The sequence below is a fragment of the Sinohyriopsis cumingii genome, chromosome 13 (assembly GCF_028554795.1).
Source record: "Sinohyriopsis cumingii isolate HCF-2022 chromosome 13, ASM2855479v2, whole genome shotgun sequence".
Taxonomy (NCBI): domain Eukaryota; kingdom Metazoa; phylum Mollusca; class Bivalvia; order Unionida; family Unionidae; genus Sinohyriopsis; species Sinohyriopsis cumingii.
In genome coordinates this window covers 33,914,501-33,930,099 of record NC_142973.1, presented here as the reverse complement: position 1 = coordinate 33,930,099, position 15,599 = coordinate 33,914,501, and the positions used below count along the sequence as shown (strand labels likewise).

At 35.4% G+C, this 15,599-nt stretch overlaps 1 protein-coding gene across 1 annotated transcript in view; it reads left to right on the top strand.

Annotated features, from left to right (window-relative positions):
- LOC149785177 (pyruvate dehydrogenase protein X component-like) overlaps window positions 1–15,599 on the top strand; it is a 44,708-nt gene that overhangs the window by 8,604 nt on the left and 20,505 nt on the right. Inside the window, exons 3-5 of the mRNA XM_089978976.1 lie at window positions 4,095–4,195; window positions 5,181–5,398; window positions 8,403–8,495. Coding sequence (XP_089835102.1) covers window positions 4,095–4,195; window positions 5,181–5,398; window positions 8,403–8,495 — 412 coding nt within the window. The remainder of the gene's footprint in view (window positions 1–4,094; window positions 4,196–5,180; window positions 5,399–8,402; window positions 8,496–15,599) is intronic.

The window sequence follows — 15,599 nt, the reverse complement described above, 5'->3', positions numbered from 1 at the left end:
AGAGCACACATTCAGCTCCATTAGCAACTGAATCCATTGATAGGATTTGGTGCTAAGCCTTGTATCCTACGGGAGATCACTCTTATCTGACTTTGCATGTGGAGACAACTTTGGATTTTTTTATTGCTTAAGGACAGTGAAAGTGAATTTGGGATGGATATATGAATATGGCTCATATCAAACACTCCTCTAGAAAGAAACATTTCGGCAGACAGGTGGCAGAGAGAGTTATTTGGGAAAGAAGATCCAACACTTTGAAGGAATATGGAGAGTCTTCCATTGGAGTGAGCTGAGACCATCTCTCTTTTTAAAGTTTGCATACTGTAGGTAGATAAATTCCTCCTAAAGCCTATCAATTAGATATTAGACCTGATCATAATCAAGGGTTATCACTATGTGATATCGTCTGTGTTTCACTTTCATGAAACGGAAGACATGGGCCAGATTAAAGAACTTTCTGATTTTGTTGCCAATTTTCATTTGCTTTGGCCAAAAGCCTTGGCCCTTTGTTTGGAATGGAACTTTTTGTAGGTTTTGATATGGTGAACAAGCCATCCTTTCAATCACTGTCTAAAGCGTCACTTTTTATGTAAGACCTGCTTCCTGGCTACCCTAACCTTAGTTGGTAAAATCAGTTTAATTCATGCCTTTTTTAAAAAAGAAATCAGTCTTCCAGTATGAAACTGCTGCTTCTTGAGACTTTTCTTCCCATGTCATCTTTAGGACCCCATTTGGGTTTGAGGTGGTATCTGAAACATACTGAGCCAGTCAGAATGGAGATCTCACTGGTTGTTACAACTCACCGAAGGAAATAACTTACTATAGGAACTAACCCAAGACCATATATGAGTTTCCTACATATATCAACTTATAACACTGCGGCAGTTACCACCAGCATGGCATTTTAGTTAAACTCTTCTCCAGCTGACATCATTTAAACCTTGGGATGGAGGTCTGATATAACATTCTACCACTTCCATCTGACAGACCATTCATCTCAAAGCATTTAATTTGACCCTGTGTGACATAAATCATCGGTGCAAAAGAATGTCTTCCCGGGTCATTCAGCATCTTCATGATTGTGGCTTATTCTGCATCATGGATTTGTAGGAGTGAAATTTTATCCTTAAATCTTCTAGATGCATCTGTTCATTGATCAGTGTTGATCCGAACACTTATCACAAATGAAACTCCAAGTTGTTTAACACATTTTAGTAGACTGTAGTCCATGCCAATCCCTGGCTAAAGAGGTACAACTCTCTCCACTTCTTACCAAATCTTCTGTGAATTGTGACTGAGTATTGTATTTCAGGGGTTAAAATGTTTCCTACCCAATCATAATATAGGCACGATGTGTAATTACATCCCAGAGAAAGTGTGCACTTCAGTAATTCCTATCCAATCATAATATAGGCATGATGTGCAGTTACATCCCAGAGAAAGTGTGCACTTCAGTAATTTCTATCCGATTATAATATAGGCATGATGTGCAATTACATCCCAGAGAAAGTGTGCACTTCAGTAATTCCTATCCAATCATAATATAGGCATGATGTGCAATTACATCCCAGAGAAAGTGTGCACTTCAGTAATTCCTATCCAGTCATAATATAGACATACCCTGCAGTTACATCACAGAAAGAATGTGCACTTCAGCTCCAGGAGTAACTGACAAATAACTGGATTTGGCATCAGTCCCTCTGTTGAAAGGGAGAACACTCTCATCTTCAGCCATAGCATGAAGAGGATACTTGTAATCCTAAACCAATACAATGGATGTGATTATTTCTTGTCTTTCTTGTTAGAGCTGGATCTCTGAGGTAGTTTATGTTCTGCTAAGTTAAACCTATTTTAATTTGATAAGTATTAATAAAGAAACACATTTTACAGCCAAAATTTATTTAAACTTGCATTTTACATTTTGATTCTTTAATTTTCCCATTTTGTTAAAGCATTCATAGATTTTGTATTTGATATATTTTACCTTGTTATAAATGTTCTTAAGGTGTTAAATGAACATTTGAAAATTTGTCAATGAGGAACCACATCTTTGCTATACATCCAACAACTGGTATCATATGATGAATACTGCCATCCTGATGAAATATACTCAAACTAAGCTTAAAATGGTGTACAGATCAGGGATGATGATGGCTTTAAAAAAAGTTGTAGCCCCCCCCCCCCCCCCCCATCTCCAACCGCAGTATTTTGTTGCCAGTTTTTAAAAAATGGCACCAAGCAAGGAATCTATAGTTTTCTGCGTATATTAATGTAGTAGGCAATGAAAATTGAAAAAGATGGGGTATTATTACTTTATTGATAACAAACAGTACAGTGCAAGAATATTACAGAATAAGTCATTGCCTGTCTGTTTTGCATGCTTATTTATAATGTTTTGCACTATTAAAAAATGTGCTTCCTAAAAATATTTTTCTTTTTAAAGAAACATCATCAGGTTTTATGTATAGCTTTATTACATATATTATTTTTGTAATAGTTTTGTAAGAGTCATTTGGTTAGTGCCATTTTGATACTAATATCCTATGATCATTGCAATGTAAGATTAGTCATGTGTAATGCACACATCGATTTCATTCCAAGGTTTAGATGTATTTATAGTTAATATAAGCATCACATGATCAAATAAGGTCATGAGTGATGTGAATGGGGGTTATACATGTTCTGGAAAAGGCTCCTGACTGCAGTGCTCAAAGAAACAATTAGACACAGGCTCCAGATTATTACCCAATACATTAACACCCGAATATTGTCCAATACATTAATACCCCAGATACTACACTGTACTCCACATATTAACACCCAGGTATTACCCCATATATTAACACTCTAGATTGTTACCCCATACATTAACACCCGAATATTGTCCAGTACATTAATACCCCAGATACTACTCCACATATTAACACCCAGGCATTACCCCATATATTAACACTCTAGATTGTTACCCCAGATATTAACCAATACATTAATACCCCAGATATTACTCCATATATTACTCCATATATTCACACACTGTATATATTACCCCAGATATTAATATACCAGATAATACCTCATACATCAGTGGTCCTGAATCTATCATTCAAGTGGTTGATGTAAAAGATGGGAAGCATTTTACAAGAGCTAATACTGGTAGATGTGTAATCAAGTACATGCTGAGATTGTCATGGTGACTGTGCTGAAGCCATCTGACCCTTCTGACTGTAACCCTAATATATTTTGTGGACATATAATCAAGTACATCCTGAGATTGTCATTGTTGCTATGTATAAACCTTTTTGACATCTTACTTTGTAGACATGTAATCAAGTACATCCTGATATTGTCATTGTTACTATGCCTAAACCTTTTTGACAGCTTCTGACCCTAACCCTAATACTTTGTAGACATGTAATCAAGTTCATCCTGAGATAGTCATTGTTACTATGCCTAAGCCATTTTGACAGCGTCTGACCCAAACCCTAATACTTTGTAGACATATAATCAAGTTCATCCTGAGATAGTCATTGTTACTATGCCTAATACTTTTTGACAGCTTCTGATCCTAACCCTAATACTTTGTAGACATATAATCAAGTACATCCTGAGATTGTCATTGTTACTATGCCTAAGCCTTTTTGACAACTTCTGACCCATACCCTAATACTTTGTAGACATATAATCAAGTACGTCCTGAGATTGTCATTGTCGCTATGCCTAAGCCTTTTTGACAGCTTCTGACCCTAACCCTAATATTTTGTAGACATGTAATCAAGTGCATCCTGATATTGTCATTGTTGCTGTACTTAAGTTATTTGACCCTTCTGAAAAGGTACAGTAAACTTCTTGATGATTAAGACATCTTTACCACAAGTTTGTGTTGTAAGGTGTTCACAAATACATTTTGAAGTTGTTAAAAATGGAGTTCATTCCAAACCAGGTGTTTAAAAAGCCAATTCATTAAAATTTTATCTTGAGCTCTCTTTCTGAAAGCATGCACTGTACTTTCATGAATGGCAATTAAAAGCAAAGATAATGTTTACCCTGCACCTTAGAGAAAATTCGACATGTTGTCAAACTTTTTTGTATAACAGGTGACACTGTTAAGCCAGGAGATCTGCTGTGTAATATCAAAACGGATAAAGCTGATGTGGGCATGGAAACCGAAGAAGGAGGAATCCTAGCTAAAATCTTGGTAACATCAACTTCTTTTATGCAAAGATTTCAGTTAAATTTTAAAATGGAAGTCTTGGGCCACATTTCTTAAAAGTGAAGTGCAGTATATAGAAAATTAAAGACTCAGTTTTGCAATTCTGAGATAGTCACAGTTGTAAGGTGAAGTTGTTTACATTAGCAATATGCACACTGGAGAAAATGTTGGCGTACCTCTATGCTACTTCATGTACTGTGGCTGAAATTTCATTGGATATTGTACTTGTAATTTTACATGATTTAAGCACACAGCAAATAAAAATGAATGCTCCTATGAGTTCAGAAAATCAGCCTGAATGAGTCTAAAATACACTATCTTCAGCAGTTATTAAAACAGGGAAAATGAATTTTGTCGGACTAGACAGTATCAGTTTCTAAAAGCACAATGAATGAAAAATTATGGAATATATAGAATATAAAAAAGTTATCTGTTCTTTGATTATATTAATTTCTGAAGTCCAGGAAGGGAAAATGACCAAGCAGGGCTAGCAGTTTTTTGATAGTTGCACATCTAAAGCAAGGCCAAGCTGTAGAACCCAAAGTACACCCATTAATCATACACCAAATTAAAGGGAATTAAATCATGTGCCAAAATAAAGGGAATTAAATCATATGCCAAAATAAAGGGAATTAATAATTCTTTAACAATGCCTAATATATTCAAGGTCAGTTTTAAATAGCCAGTATAACCATTGAGGAAAACCAATGAAATTCTTTTTTCTTTAAAAATTTAACCTTATGCAAAAGATGAAACTGTAGAGTACCACTGTTATCGTGTATGTTAACGATGTTGATAAAATCTGCACATTCCATATTTGTTTGTTACTTGTACGTGGTTGGTATTTACCTCAATTTGTTGGTTTTTGTTTTCACCAGTAAAACTCTTTTTTTTATCAAATATTTGTTTCTTTTCTTAGAAATGTTTCATTCCTGTCATTTTTGCATAAGACTTTTTTTCTTGTTTACAGAAATCTGACAACTCTGCCGATGTCCCAATTGGTACATTGATAGCTTTACTGGTGGAGGAAGGAGAGGATTGGCAGAAAGTACAAGTCCCCAACGATGTGGGGTCTAATGTGATGGCTGCAACATCTGGTAAATCTGCACCCCAACCCACTGTTAGTCCTCAGACCCAGACAACAATAGTGACAGAGACACACGAAGAGGCAGGTCATGCTACATCAGGGTAAATATGCAAATTAAAAGTTACTCCATTTTCAAGCCAAATGAATAAATACAAATTTAGATTTCATACCCTATGATATTTTCTTCAAATTTTTATTTATCTGATCTTAGATTATCCGTTTTATTAGTTTATTTGAACTTAAAACATATTCATCCAACAATAATGTTTATGTCTCTCCTCGAACAGTATGTAATACACAAGTATCACTTTTTGGCAAAGACAACAGTGTCCATCTTTTTGTCCTTTTCAGTGTTTTTGCAATGGATGTATCTCAGCCTGAGTTGGCTGCCTCTCTGTGTCCCTGGGAAAGGCACATAGCTCCCATTTTCTTAGCATGATGAAGCTAATATGTTAAAACAAATCTTAATCCTCTTGTCATCCTCATCATTGTTCTGGTTGTCCTTGTCAGTGCACTTATTGTCATCATAGACACTGTCCTTGTTGTCATCATTGTCACTGACATTGTTGTTCTTGTCAGTGTTCAAGTTATCCTGGTGTGTTGTTTTGTCATTCTTGTCAATGCCTTTATTGTCATCTAAATTAATTTTGGAATTGACATCCTTGTCAGTGTTCTTGTTATCCTTGTCAGTGACCTTTTCCTCTTTGTTAGTGTTCTTGTCAGTGTCTTCATAATCCATATCAGTGTTCTTGTTAACCTTGTCAGTGACCTTTTCCTCTTTGTTAGTGTTCTAGTCATTGTCTTTGTAGTCCATATTAGTGATCTTGTTATCCATGTAAATTACTTTTTCATCTTTGTTAATGTTCTTGTCATTGTCTTTGTAATCCATATCAGTGTTCTTGTTATCCTTGTCAGTGACCTTTTCATCTTTGTAATCCGTATCAGTGATCTTGTTATCCTTGTCAGTGACCTTTTCATCTTTGTAATCCATATCAATGATCTTGTTACCCTTGTCAGTGACCTTTTCATCTTTGTAATCCATATCAGTGATCTTGTTATCCTTGTCAATGACCTTAGTCAACTTCCAGAAGAATTTCATATTTCTGGAACCAGTAGCAAATAGCTGTCAGTATTATTTTTGTTTAATGTAAAATCGGTAGGTGTGTAGTTTAAACCATCTGGCAATTATTTACAGGTAGGTGGCTTTTATTAATTTTGAATTAAAGCTGACAGATAGGTCCTGCATTGAACAAAGATAGCACTTGGTGTCATTGTGGAATGTTTACGATGGCTCAAGGTGAGGAAACTAAATATCTCTGCTGTGATTCAGTGATTCAGTGGTATACAGAAAAGATGATTCACCATACCCTATTTCATAATGAAAAGAAGCCAACACAGATTTTGGTCCTTTATTATTCTTTATGAAAACATCCAAGTTACAAGACAAACAGGTGGGATTTCAGATTTACGACAGAACACTTTTGATGGTGATACAAATACAATGTTTAATGACAAATGATTTGAATGAGAAAAGAATTATGATTAATACTTGTGTATGATAACCAAATACTGGCTCAGTTAACATAGTCTGCATGAACTAAATAATGAGAATACAAATAGTTGACCTTACACAGTACAAGGACAAGGAGTGGATGATTCACAGTGATTTCACAATGAAAGAATGATGTGTTTTACTCAAATAGTAAAACTGGTGTTTGACTCATATAGTTAAAAAATGTATTTACTCAAATAGTGAAAGTGACGAAAACAAAGAGACATGTACAAAAATATCTTTACAGTCCCAAAAGCACACTGGGTATTTCATACCTCAAAGATTAACCCACAGCTAAAAGATTGCATGTATGGACTTACACACTCCGTCACCAGCACACTTGGCTACCAGTCACACTGGTCAATAAAGCATTCAGTATTCCAGGTTGGTCAATCAATTAATCATCACCCACCAATATCGGTCAGCAATGCCTGATCACCTGCTACTCGACCAGTAACACTGTTTACTCAGCTCTATGGCTGCTATGGTTCAGCTTCACAGCTGCTATGGTCAACTTCTGTGGTTAGCTCTGCAGCTGGTACCACATCGACTCCAATCACTCTGATAACTCTGATCACTCTGGTGGTCAGCTATACAGCTGCAACTCCGATCACTCTGGTCAGCTATACAGCTGCGACTGTGATGACTCTGACCACTCTGGTCACTTTGGTCATCACTCCAATCACTCTGGTCATCCTGGTCAGCTATACAGCTGTGACTCCAATCACTCTGGTCAGCTGAAAATACATCTAACACCATGTACTATGCATGACACAGGCATATATGATAAAGGTAATGACGTTATATATGGTAAGCTTACATATCGGCACAATAATTACAAACCAATACACAAGTTCAGAAGTGAACCTAACTGTGCCTGACAAGAATCCTATGGTACGAAATGTTTCTTAAAGATGCGACTTTATATATTGCTAATATAAATCTCTTGCTAAGTCACAAACAAGAATAGAAAATATTTACATGAAACTATGTAAGCCGAAGCTACATAGCTAATATACAAAAAAGTGTGGTAGTACAATAGTTATAACTTATTTTTTCCATACCAACTTTTGTCAGAGACCATGTATTGTGACCAGAGATTGTGGATAAAGTATGAAAGGGTTGATTTGGGGCCAAAAGTTCCAAGATCAGGTAATTGTAGCTCAGAGAAAAATGTGTTTTGCAGAATAATGTTTATTCTTGAGAATGCTTCTTGACCAAGCATTTTTAGATGGCTTATTGCTTGGGTAATAAAATATTTTATGGATTCTGGGGTCTAGAGGTCATGGCAACTCTGATTGGAAAATAATGGCTTCTGCATATTAACTTTAGTTTCATTCTGCCTGTCGCTGACATCTATTGGTCAGAATTAACCATACCCTACTAGTTTCTACTCAGGGGAATATTACACAAATGGATGCTGTCCCATCAATGATACTCTTGTTTTACTCTGTCCCAGATACAGGTTGAAAAGTCATCTTATTAAAAATTTAAATCAGCAATTTGTCATCATTGACAAATATTTTATTGGTATTTATATTTGTTTTTACTAGGATTGGTCCATCTGTAAGAAAATTGTTGGAAGAATATGGTTTGACAGCTGGGCAAGTGACTTCAAGTGGACCCCATGGGAGACTTTTGAAAGGGTATGTCAAAGCTAGATTATTGCTGATCCATAATACGTCATTTTTATTCTGTTTTGCAATGGAGGGGTGGCAGTGATATTTCATAAACATTCAGTCTTGTTTCAATTTACTCAGCTCTATAGTTTTAAAATTGTATGCAAAAGATTGTTTTTGAATGAGAAATTGCTAGTTGCCATGAATCTATGGTCTTAGGTTTAGTGAAATTCAACAAATACTTTATATCCCTAGAATACAAAGTGAAAATTTAAAAATAACTTAAAAATATTGTGAATTATTTTCTAATCCTTAAAGTTATATCACAAGTCTAAAGGTAGAGAGTGTTCCAAATGAATTCCAGTGGTTGCTCCAAATGAATTCCAATCTTGGATGTTCTGAAAATCTTGATGTATCACGATGATATAATCCCAAATGTGTTTAAATGAATCATCAATAATCCCGAAGTAATGGTTTTGCTCAGAATATCAATGAGCACATTGTAATTCCAATGAATAATTTTTACATAAAAGATTCCTCACAAATTATATCTGAACACAACAATAAATACTTGTACAGACTGAAGTTAAAGGAGGAAAAAATAATCATATTGATCTCAGACACATGTACATCCCCACTTAACCAATGGTTCAATAACATTTTCTGACAAAAACTCAATCCACTTAATGGAAAATTAACCCAGACTGTAAACAAGTTCCTTTCTTGATTCTTCTAAGGTCATAATCAAGGCTGTGTCTTCAACCAAATTAAGCAACTTGTTTATAACTTTCAAACAAGACAAAAAGCAGCAAACACCACCTGTCTTTCCTCAGTCATGGACAAAGTTCAAGCACACAAATGTACATGTTGAAGCAATATCATTTTTTTAAAGCCCACCAAACTTCAAAATATTTTTCTTTGGTAGCAACCATTTCTTTGAGTGAAAACATTCATGCACAGTATTTCCAGAGTGAGCTACATCTTACCCCTTTTAATTGTGCATGTGTCCTAGTATTTGACAGGTCTTGTCCGAGAATCAACTTCATGGTATCCAAAATTCATCAAGGAATGTGTTCCTTCTTAGATTCTAAGTGAAATAGACTACTGTTATTCAGGTTCATATGCTTGGTAAAAACAGATCTTGTATGGGTAAGTAATTATAGAGTACAGTTGTTGATCTGTCAGATTTTGTATTTGAGACCAAAGTATAATAGGTTATAATTGTGTGCCTCCAGTTCTTGAGTACAAACACTAATAGTTCAAACACTAAGTTTTTTGTTATGTCCCAGTGTTGTACGCTGTGAAGAGATTTCAGTTTTCCACAAGGTTTAGACAGATGTACCAAAACCATGACTTTTGTGCATGGTTTTTAGTCATCTTTCATTTTATTAGTTTGAGAAACTTAAAAAAAATATCTGTGAACAGTTTTTCTTGTGTTGACATTTGTTATGTGAATGCATCTATATGTTCCATAGAGGTTGCTAAAATGGCCAAAGTGATAAAAATTTAGATGGGAATTTATTTTAATTTAAAAGACCAATTTCAGCAATTGAAATATTCCTTATTTATTCAATTATCTGTAAATGTTTAGAGCAGAATCACTAATGGCAGAAACTGTAACTTATTTTCGAAGTTGAATTTATTACCAAAAGACTAATTTAGCATTTATTTAAAGATACAATAGTTTTGAAGAAAAATAATTCAGATGAAAAGGGAATAATTATATAAAGCACAGGTAGGTAATGGCTGAAAGCAGAGTTCAGTAAGAACAGGATCTGGAATATAACACTCCACAGTGAAGCTCTTTTCTGGTAAACCAGATGTTTGAATATATGTGTATTTCTATGGGTTGCATGCATGGTTGATCAGACTATAGGTGTCAAAGTGTTTTTACAGGTTCCTTGAGTTAATGATAAAACTAAATAATTATATTTATTTTTATCTGTTGCATGCATGGTCAATAAAATTAAATATATCATTGTGTTCATATGGGTTGCATGAGGGGTTGATAAAACTTTATTACACCAATGCAATCTATCAAAAATTATTGCACTGCAATCCCAACAAGAGAATTGTGAGTGCAAAACCAAGAAAGCAATTGAGCTTATCTCAGTCTTTTACAGTTCTAGTATGTGGAATTTTGTAGTATTGATCTTTGTCCATTTATAATTTGTTTGCCCCCCCCCCCCCAATTGTTCTTTGTCCCATATAAATTTAGTTTATACCACAAAATCGAAATAAATTCAGTTATCATTGAAAATAAATCTTGATTTATTTAAGTCTGAATCACATGTACAATACTTGATATAATATCTTGTGATTTTGCCTACTGTTGCAGTGTGATAGTTGTCATTATAATGACCTGCTCTGACATCGTGTCATTAGCAACAAATTTGTATGGTGCTTGACAGTGTCCAATAATAAGAAAATACACTAGATGTTCTCACAGCAAGGGATTTATAAATATACCACTTAGTCGCTATGTTACATTATTTTTAAAAAAGGATCAAAATGACGAATCTATATACATCACTCCCTCGTTAACTCGCTCTCGGATAACTTGCGATCCCACTCATTACACAGTGTCCAGCGTGGCTTCCAATTTTTTCCCAAAGAAAATATTTTTAAATATCTTTAAAATGTGCTGAATGTGAAAAAAAATATGATAAGAATTGGTAAATTATACCTTGATACATTGCTCATTTTAACATGGAAAATGGTGATTAATGCCCGTAAAGATAGAATCCATATTGTGAAATTTGCAAGTTCTAAATAAGATATCATATATTATGTAAGTTTTTATATAATAAATAGTTGTCAATACACTGTAAATAAACAGTCTGGTGAAATATCGATCAATGAAAACTTCTGGTAAATGCTAACAGGTGACAGCAGAGAATGAAATAAACACCAGTTAAATGTCTTGCTATGTGAAAGTCACGTTCTAATCCTTTAATTCCGTTTCAGTGTAAACATTATAACAACAACATATTCTTTTCTATGAAAGCATGAAAAGAGTCAATCGACCTTCACATCGAAACCCATGAGTACTTCTGTGAGAACCTAATTACGTGATGGCTTTGTTTTCATCAACAACTTGGGGAAGTGTTTGTTGCATTAAAAAATCAATTAAAAGAGGCCTGTCTTGTTTTATCACTTTGATTATGTTTTTTATATCAAATCAAGCAAGGGAGGTACAAAAAAAATATTCAAAGGCGTGCAAATCTGAGCATAAGTTCTTGTGGTCACTACCGTTATCAAAATTCATTTTATTTGACCAGTCGAAAATGGTTTCACATTTTTATGTACTTAGAATCATTAAAGTATATGTTACCAATCAGAAATGTGTCTTAATCTTTTGTAAACGTGACCATGGAGAGTAAAGGAATCAAGCGAAAGGCATACTCAGTGACTGAAAAGTTGTGCATCATAGATAGGGTTCATAATGGTGAAGCGAGAGCCAAAGTTTGCAATGAACCAAAAATTGCTGAGTCGACACTTCGAGGTTGGCTTAATGATGAGCAGAAACTTTGGGATTACTTATTCGATGTTGATTCAGTTGATAGGATCAAACGAAAATGAGCATGGACTGCACAAGATACCAAATTAGATGATGCTGTGTAAACATCGTTCTGACAGCAAAGTGAACATGGTGTTCCCATCTCTGGAACAATTCTCAAGGCCCAAGCAGAGAAAATGGCAAAAATTATGGACAATGAATCTCATTTTAGGGCAAGCCAAGGATGGCTTTGGAGATTCCAATGCTGACATGGAATTAAACAAAATTCTTGTCGGGAGAGATACGCTCAGGGAATCAGGAAGCCGCATGTAGTTATCCTAACCAGCTCAGAGAGATAATCATCTGTGAACAATATACAGAAGACCCAAAATGTTGACTATGTAAAGATCATACAGTTGAGAAATCTGTGGATTTTGCTCGTGGCAGAGAAATCAAAGAGTAACATAAAAAAATTCACTGATTGTTTTCAAAATGTGAAGTTATATTTGTCAAGCGTGTTACAAATGGCAAGTATTATCATGTTCAAATTTATTTCATTTTAAATTTGTAGACCCATTAAATTCATGTTGGTGATGATTAACCCTTTTTTCTTTCATATTTCTTCTACCACAATCAAATCTATTGTTCGTTCGATCGATCGACAATGTTTCTCAAAAAGAGTGTTGATCTTTTGTATTAAAAACGTCTAAGTTGGATCAAACAATAAAACTTGAATATATCCAAATCAACACACAGATTAGTGACATAGTACACAATGTGTGAAGTGGTACACGCGTTTAGCGAACGGAAACCATGTGGAATAATGTTTTTGATGATCTCCTCAATATGCTGTAATTTATCCTGAAGTTAATGTTGCTCTGTGAGGAAAAAATAAAGTACACCGTTATGAAGAGATATTTATTCACAGTTAATCTCAGCTCGATTATAAATTGAGTATTCAACACTATAGCCTGCCTACCCACCCACCCCCGTTTTGTCATTACGTTGATCCCTTTATTGGTTTTGGCTTTTTTTATAGGTACCTTGATAACTCGCACCTCACTTATAGTGCTGTCAATGTTTTTGGACCTCGATGTGCGCGAGTTATCAAGAGGGAGGTGTATAATGAAAAATGGTTGTCCATATTATTAATTTTTCCATTGGCAGTCAGTAAATCAGAACTGTGGTACACTCAAGATTAGTTAATACAGTGTGACCCACTATAGTGCGCACCGTTATAACGCGAATTCGGATATTACATGGTCGTGGTGTGGATCCTGAAATTTCATATACATGTATTTTTCTTGTACAGAAAAAAAGAAAAATTCTTTCTTAAAAGTACCAAAAAAACCATACAAACTTTATTATCATTTTGGGGAAGATATCGCGTATGCATAATACAAGATGATTGTGGCGTGGCTCCTGAAATTTTATATGCATTTTTTCGTACACGAAAAAGTAGTTTTTTCTTCTAAAAAGTACAAAAAATAACACATAAAAAATTTATTCTGGGATCGCTTAGGTCTTCGCCAATGTTGCAAACTTGGATTGTTTTTCCTTATTGGCGGCAAAATGTACCACATGTAGCGATTTTTTTTCATTGGCGACATTGTTGGCTGTTTGAACTTTTATATACAACCATTGGTTCGGAGTGCAGAAATTCAGAGGCCCCATGAAAGGAAGCCGCAAACTGGATATAAAATGCACTGAAATTTATCTATTGTTACATAAACAAATTCTTTGTCCACATTGACAAATCATCTAAGCAGTGCATTGTTATATCATAATCCGCTTATCTTGACATCTAGCATGAGTACTGTATGTTGTGAAATATCCGCTTTTTTGTAGTCGACATTTCTGGTAACGGAGATCAACTGGACCGGGAATTATCTCGTAATCTATCCTTCATTGGATTTTTGGCCGCTCACTAGTAACTAAAATATTTGCAAAGACTCACATTTGTATGGTAAGTAAAATTCCTCTTCTTTTCACTCAGAATTAAATCCTTCAGAACACTCACATTTTCTGTAATAATCCCTGTCATCAGACCACAACACCTGCATCTCTTTCGTCCATCGACCCTTTTTTAATTTTTAGAAGCATGCATGGAAGGCAGCATCACGCTGCTACCACAGATGTAAAAAAAATAAAAAAATAAAAACTAAAAACTGCATCTTACTTATTGGTTTATTCAATAGGCATGGAGGGACAGTACCTAGAATAGTCCAAATGACGGACAATTCCATTTTTAAAATGTACCCAGATAAAATTATTTGCTGAAATTTCAAAGGAAACAGAATGCCTTTGAAGCACCAATTGTTATGAAAACATACTCAGCAAATGGAAAAAAAATCAGTCTCATTCATGCAATACAATTATTTGATGTTGCCGCCACAATAAGAAATGGGCATTTGTTTGGTTCTCCAAAGCTGTCCTTTAGCGGTGACTTCAATAATGCATGCACCCTTCATCAAAGAAAGCCGACTACAATCTTTCAATAAAAACAAGAACTTTTCTTCAGAGGAAGTCAGTACCAATCTTCAATAAAAGTGATGGAATCTGACGGATTTTTGCATTTTCCAACGTGACTGGAACACGTTAACTGTGCCGTGAAAGTTTTCTTTTCGTAGGGAAAAAGTTTATGCTTACGAAAGCTACCAATGACGACTTAAAATGCAAACTAACTTTTAATGACTTGGGACATACTGAAAAGTAAATGTGCTTCGTCATTCTTACATGATTGTGCTGTTTTTCCACTAAATTCAGACCAATATGACCTGTGATAAAATTATTGAATATTTTAAAGCTGTGTGTGTGTCTGCATATTTTCGATGTATATGATGGGGTTCGTGGGTGAGTACACAGTGTTGATACTCTATTCATGCTATGCATTAGATATGTATATATAAACAGTATTCGCGTATATGTACCAATTCGTGGTTCTCTAAATAAAGTAAACTATTATATGTCTTCTCTGTTTTCACTAAAGGTGTATTTCTCATTTAATATGCATCAATTTAAGATGGTAACTGTGCCGATGAAGCACATATTTTACCGCCCGTATTTATTACCTACATACCCCACCTCGCAATTTTTTTGGGGTACATGCATCATTTTCTTTATTTGGAGCTCCAGATGTTCTTGAGCTGTATGAAAGCTGCTCTCGCCTTTCCGATCCTTGCCTTGACATTTGCGTCTGTGCCACCCTGCTGGTTGATAATGCTGCCCAGGTACGTGAAGTACTCCACCTCTTCCAGGGGACTTACCTGCAGTGTGACTGGGTTGTTACTGGCATAATTGATCTAGAAGATCTTGGTCTTGTCTTTGTGGATGTTGTGGCCAACCTGTGCTGATGTGGCTGCCAGTACATTGGCCTTGTCCTGCATTTGCTGCTGACTATGGGACAGGAGTGCTAGGTCATCGGCAAAGTCCAGGTCCTCAAGTTGACTCCACAATGTCCACTGGATACCATTTCTCCGCCCATGGGTGGACATCTTCATAATCCAGTCGATGGTGAGAAGGAAGAGAAACGGCAACAGCAAACAGCCTTGCCTCGCGCCAGTCTGCACTAGGAAGCTGTCTGTGTGCTGTCCTGCATGAATGACTGCAGGACATTCCATTGTAAGTGTTCT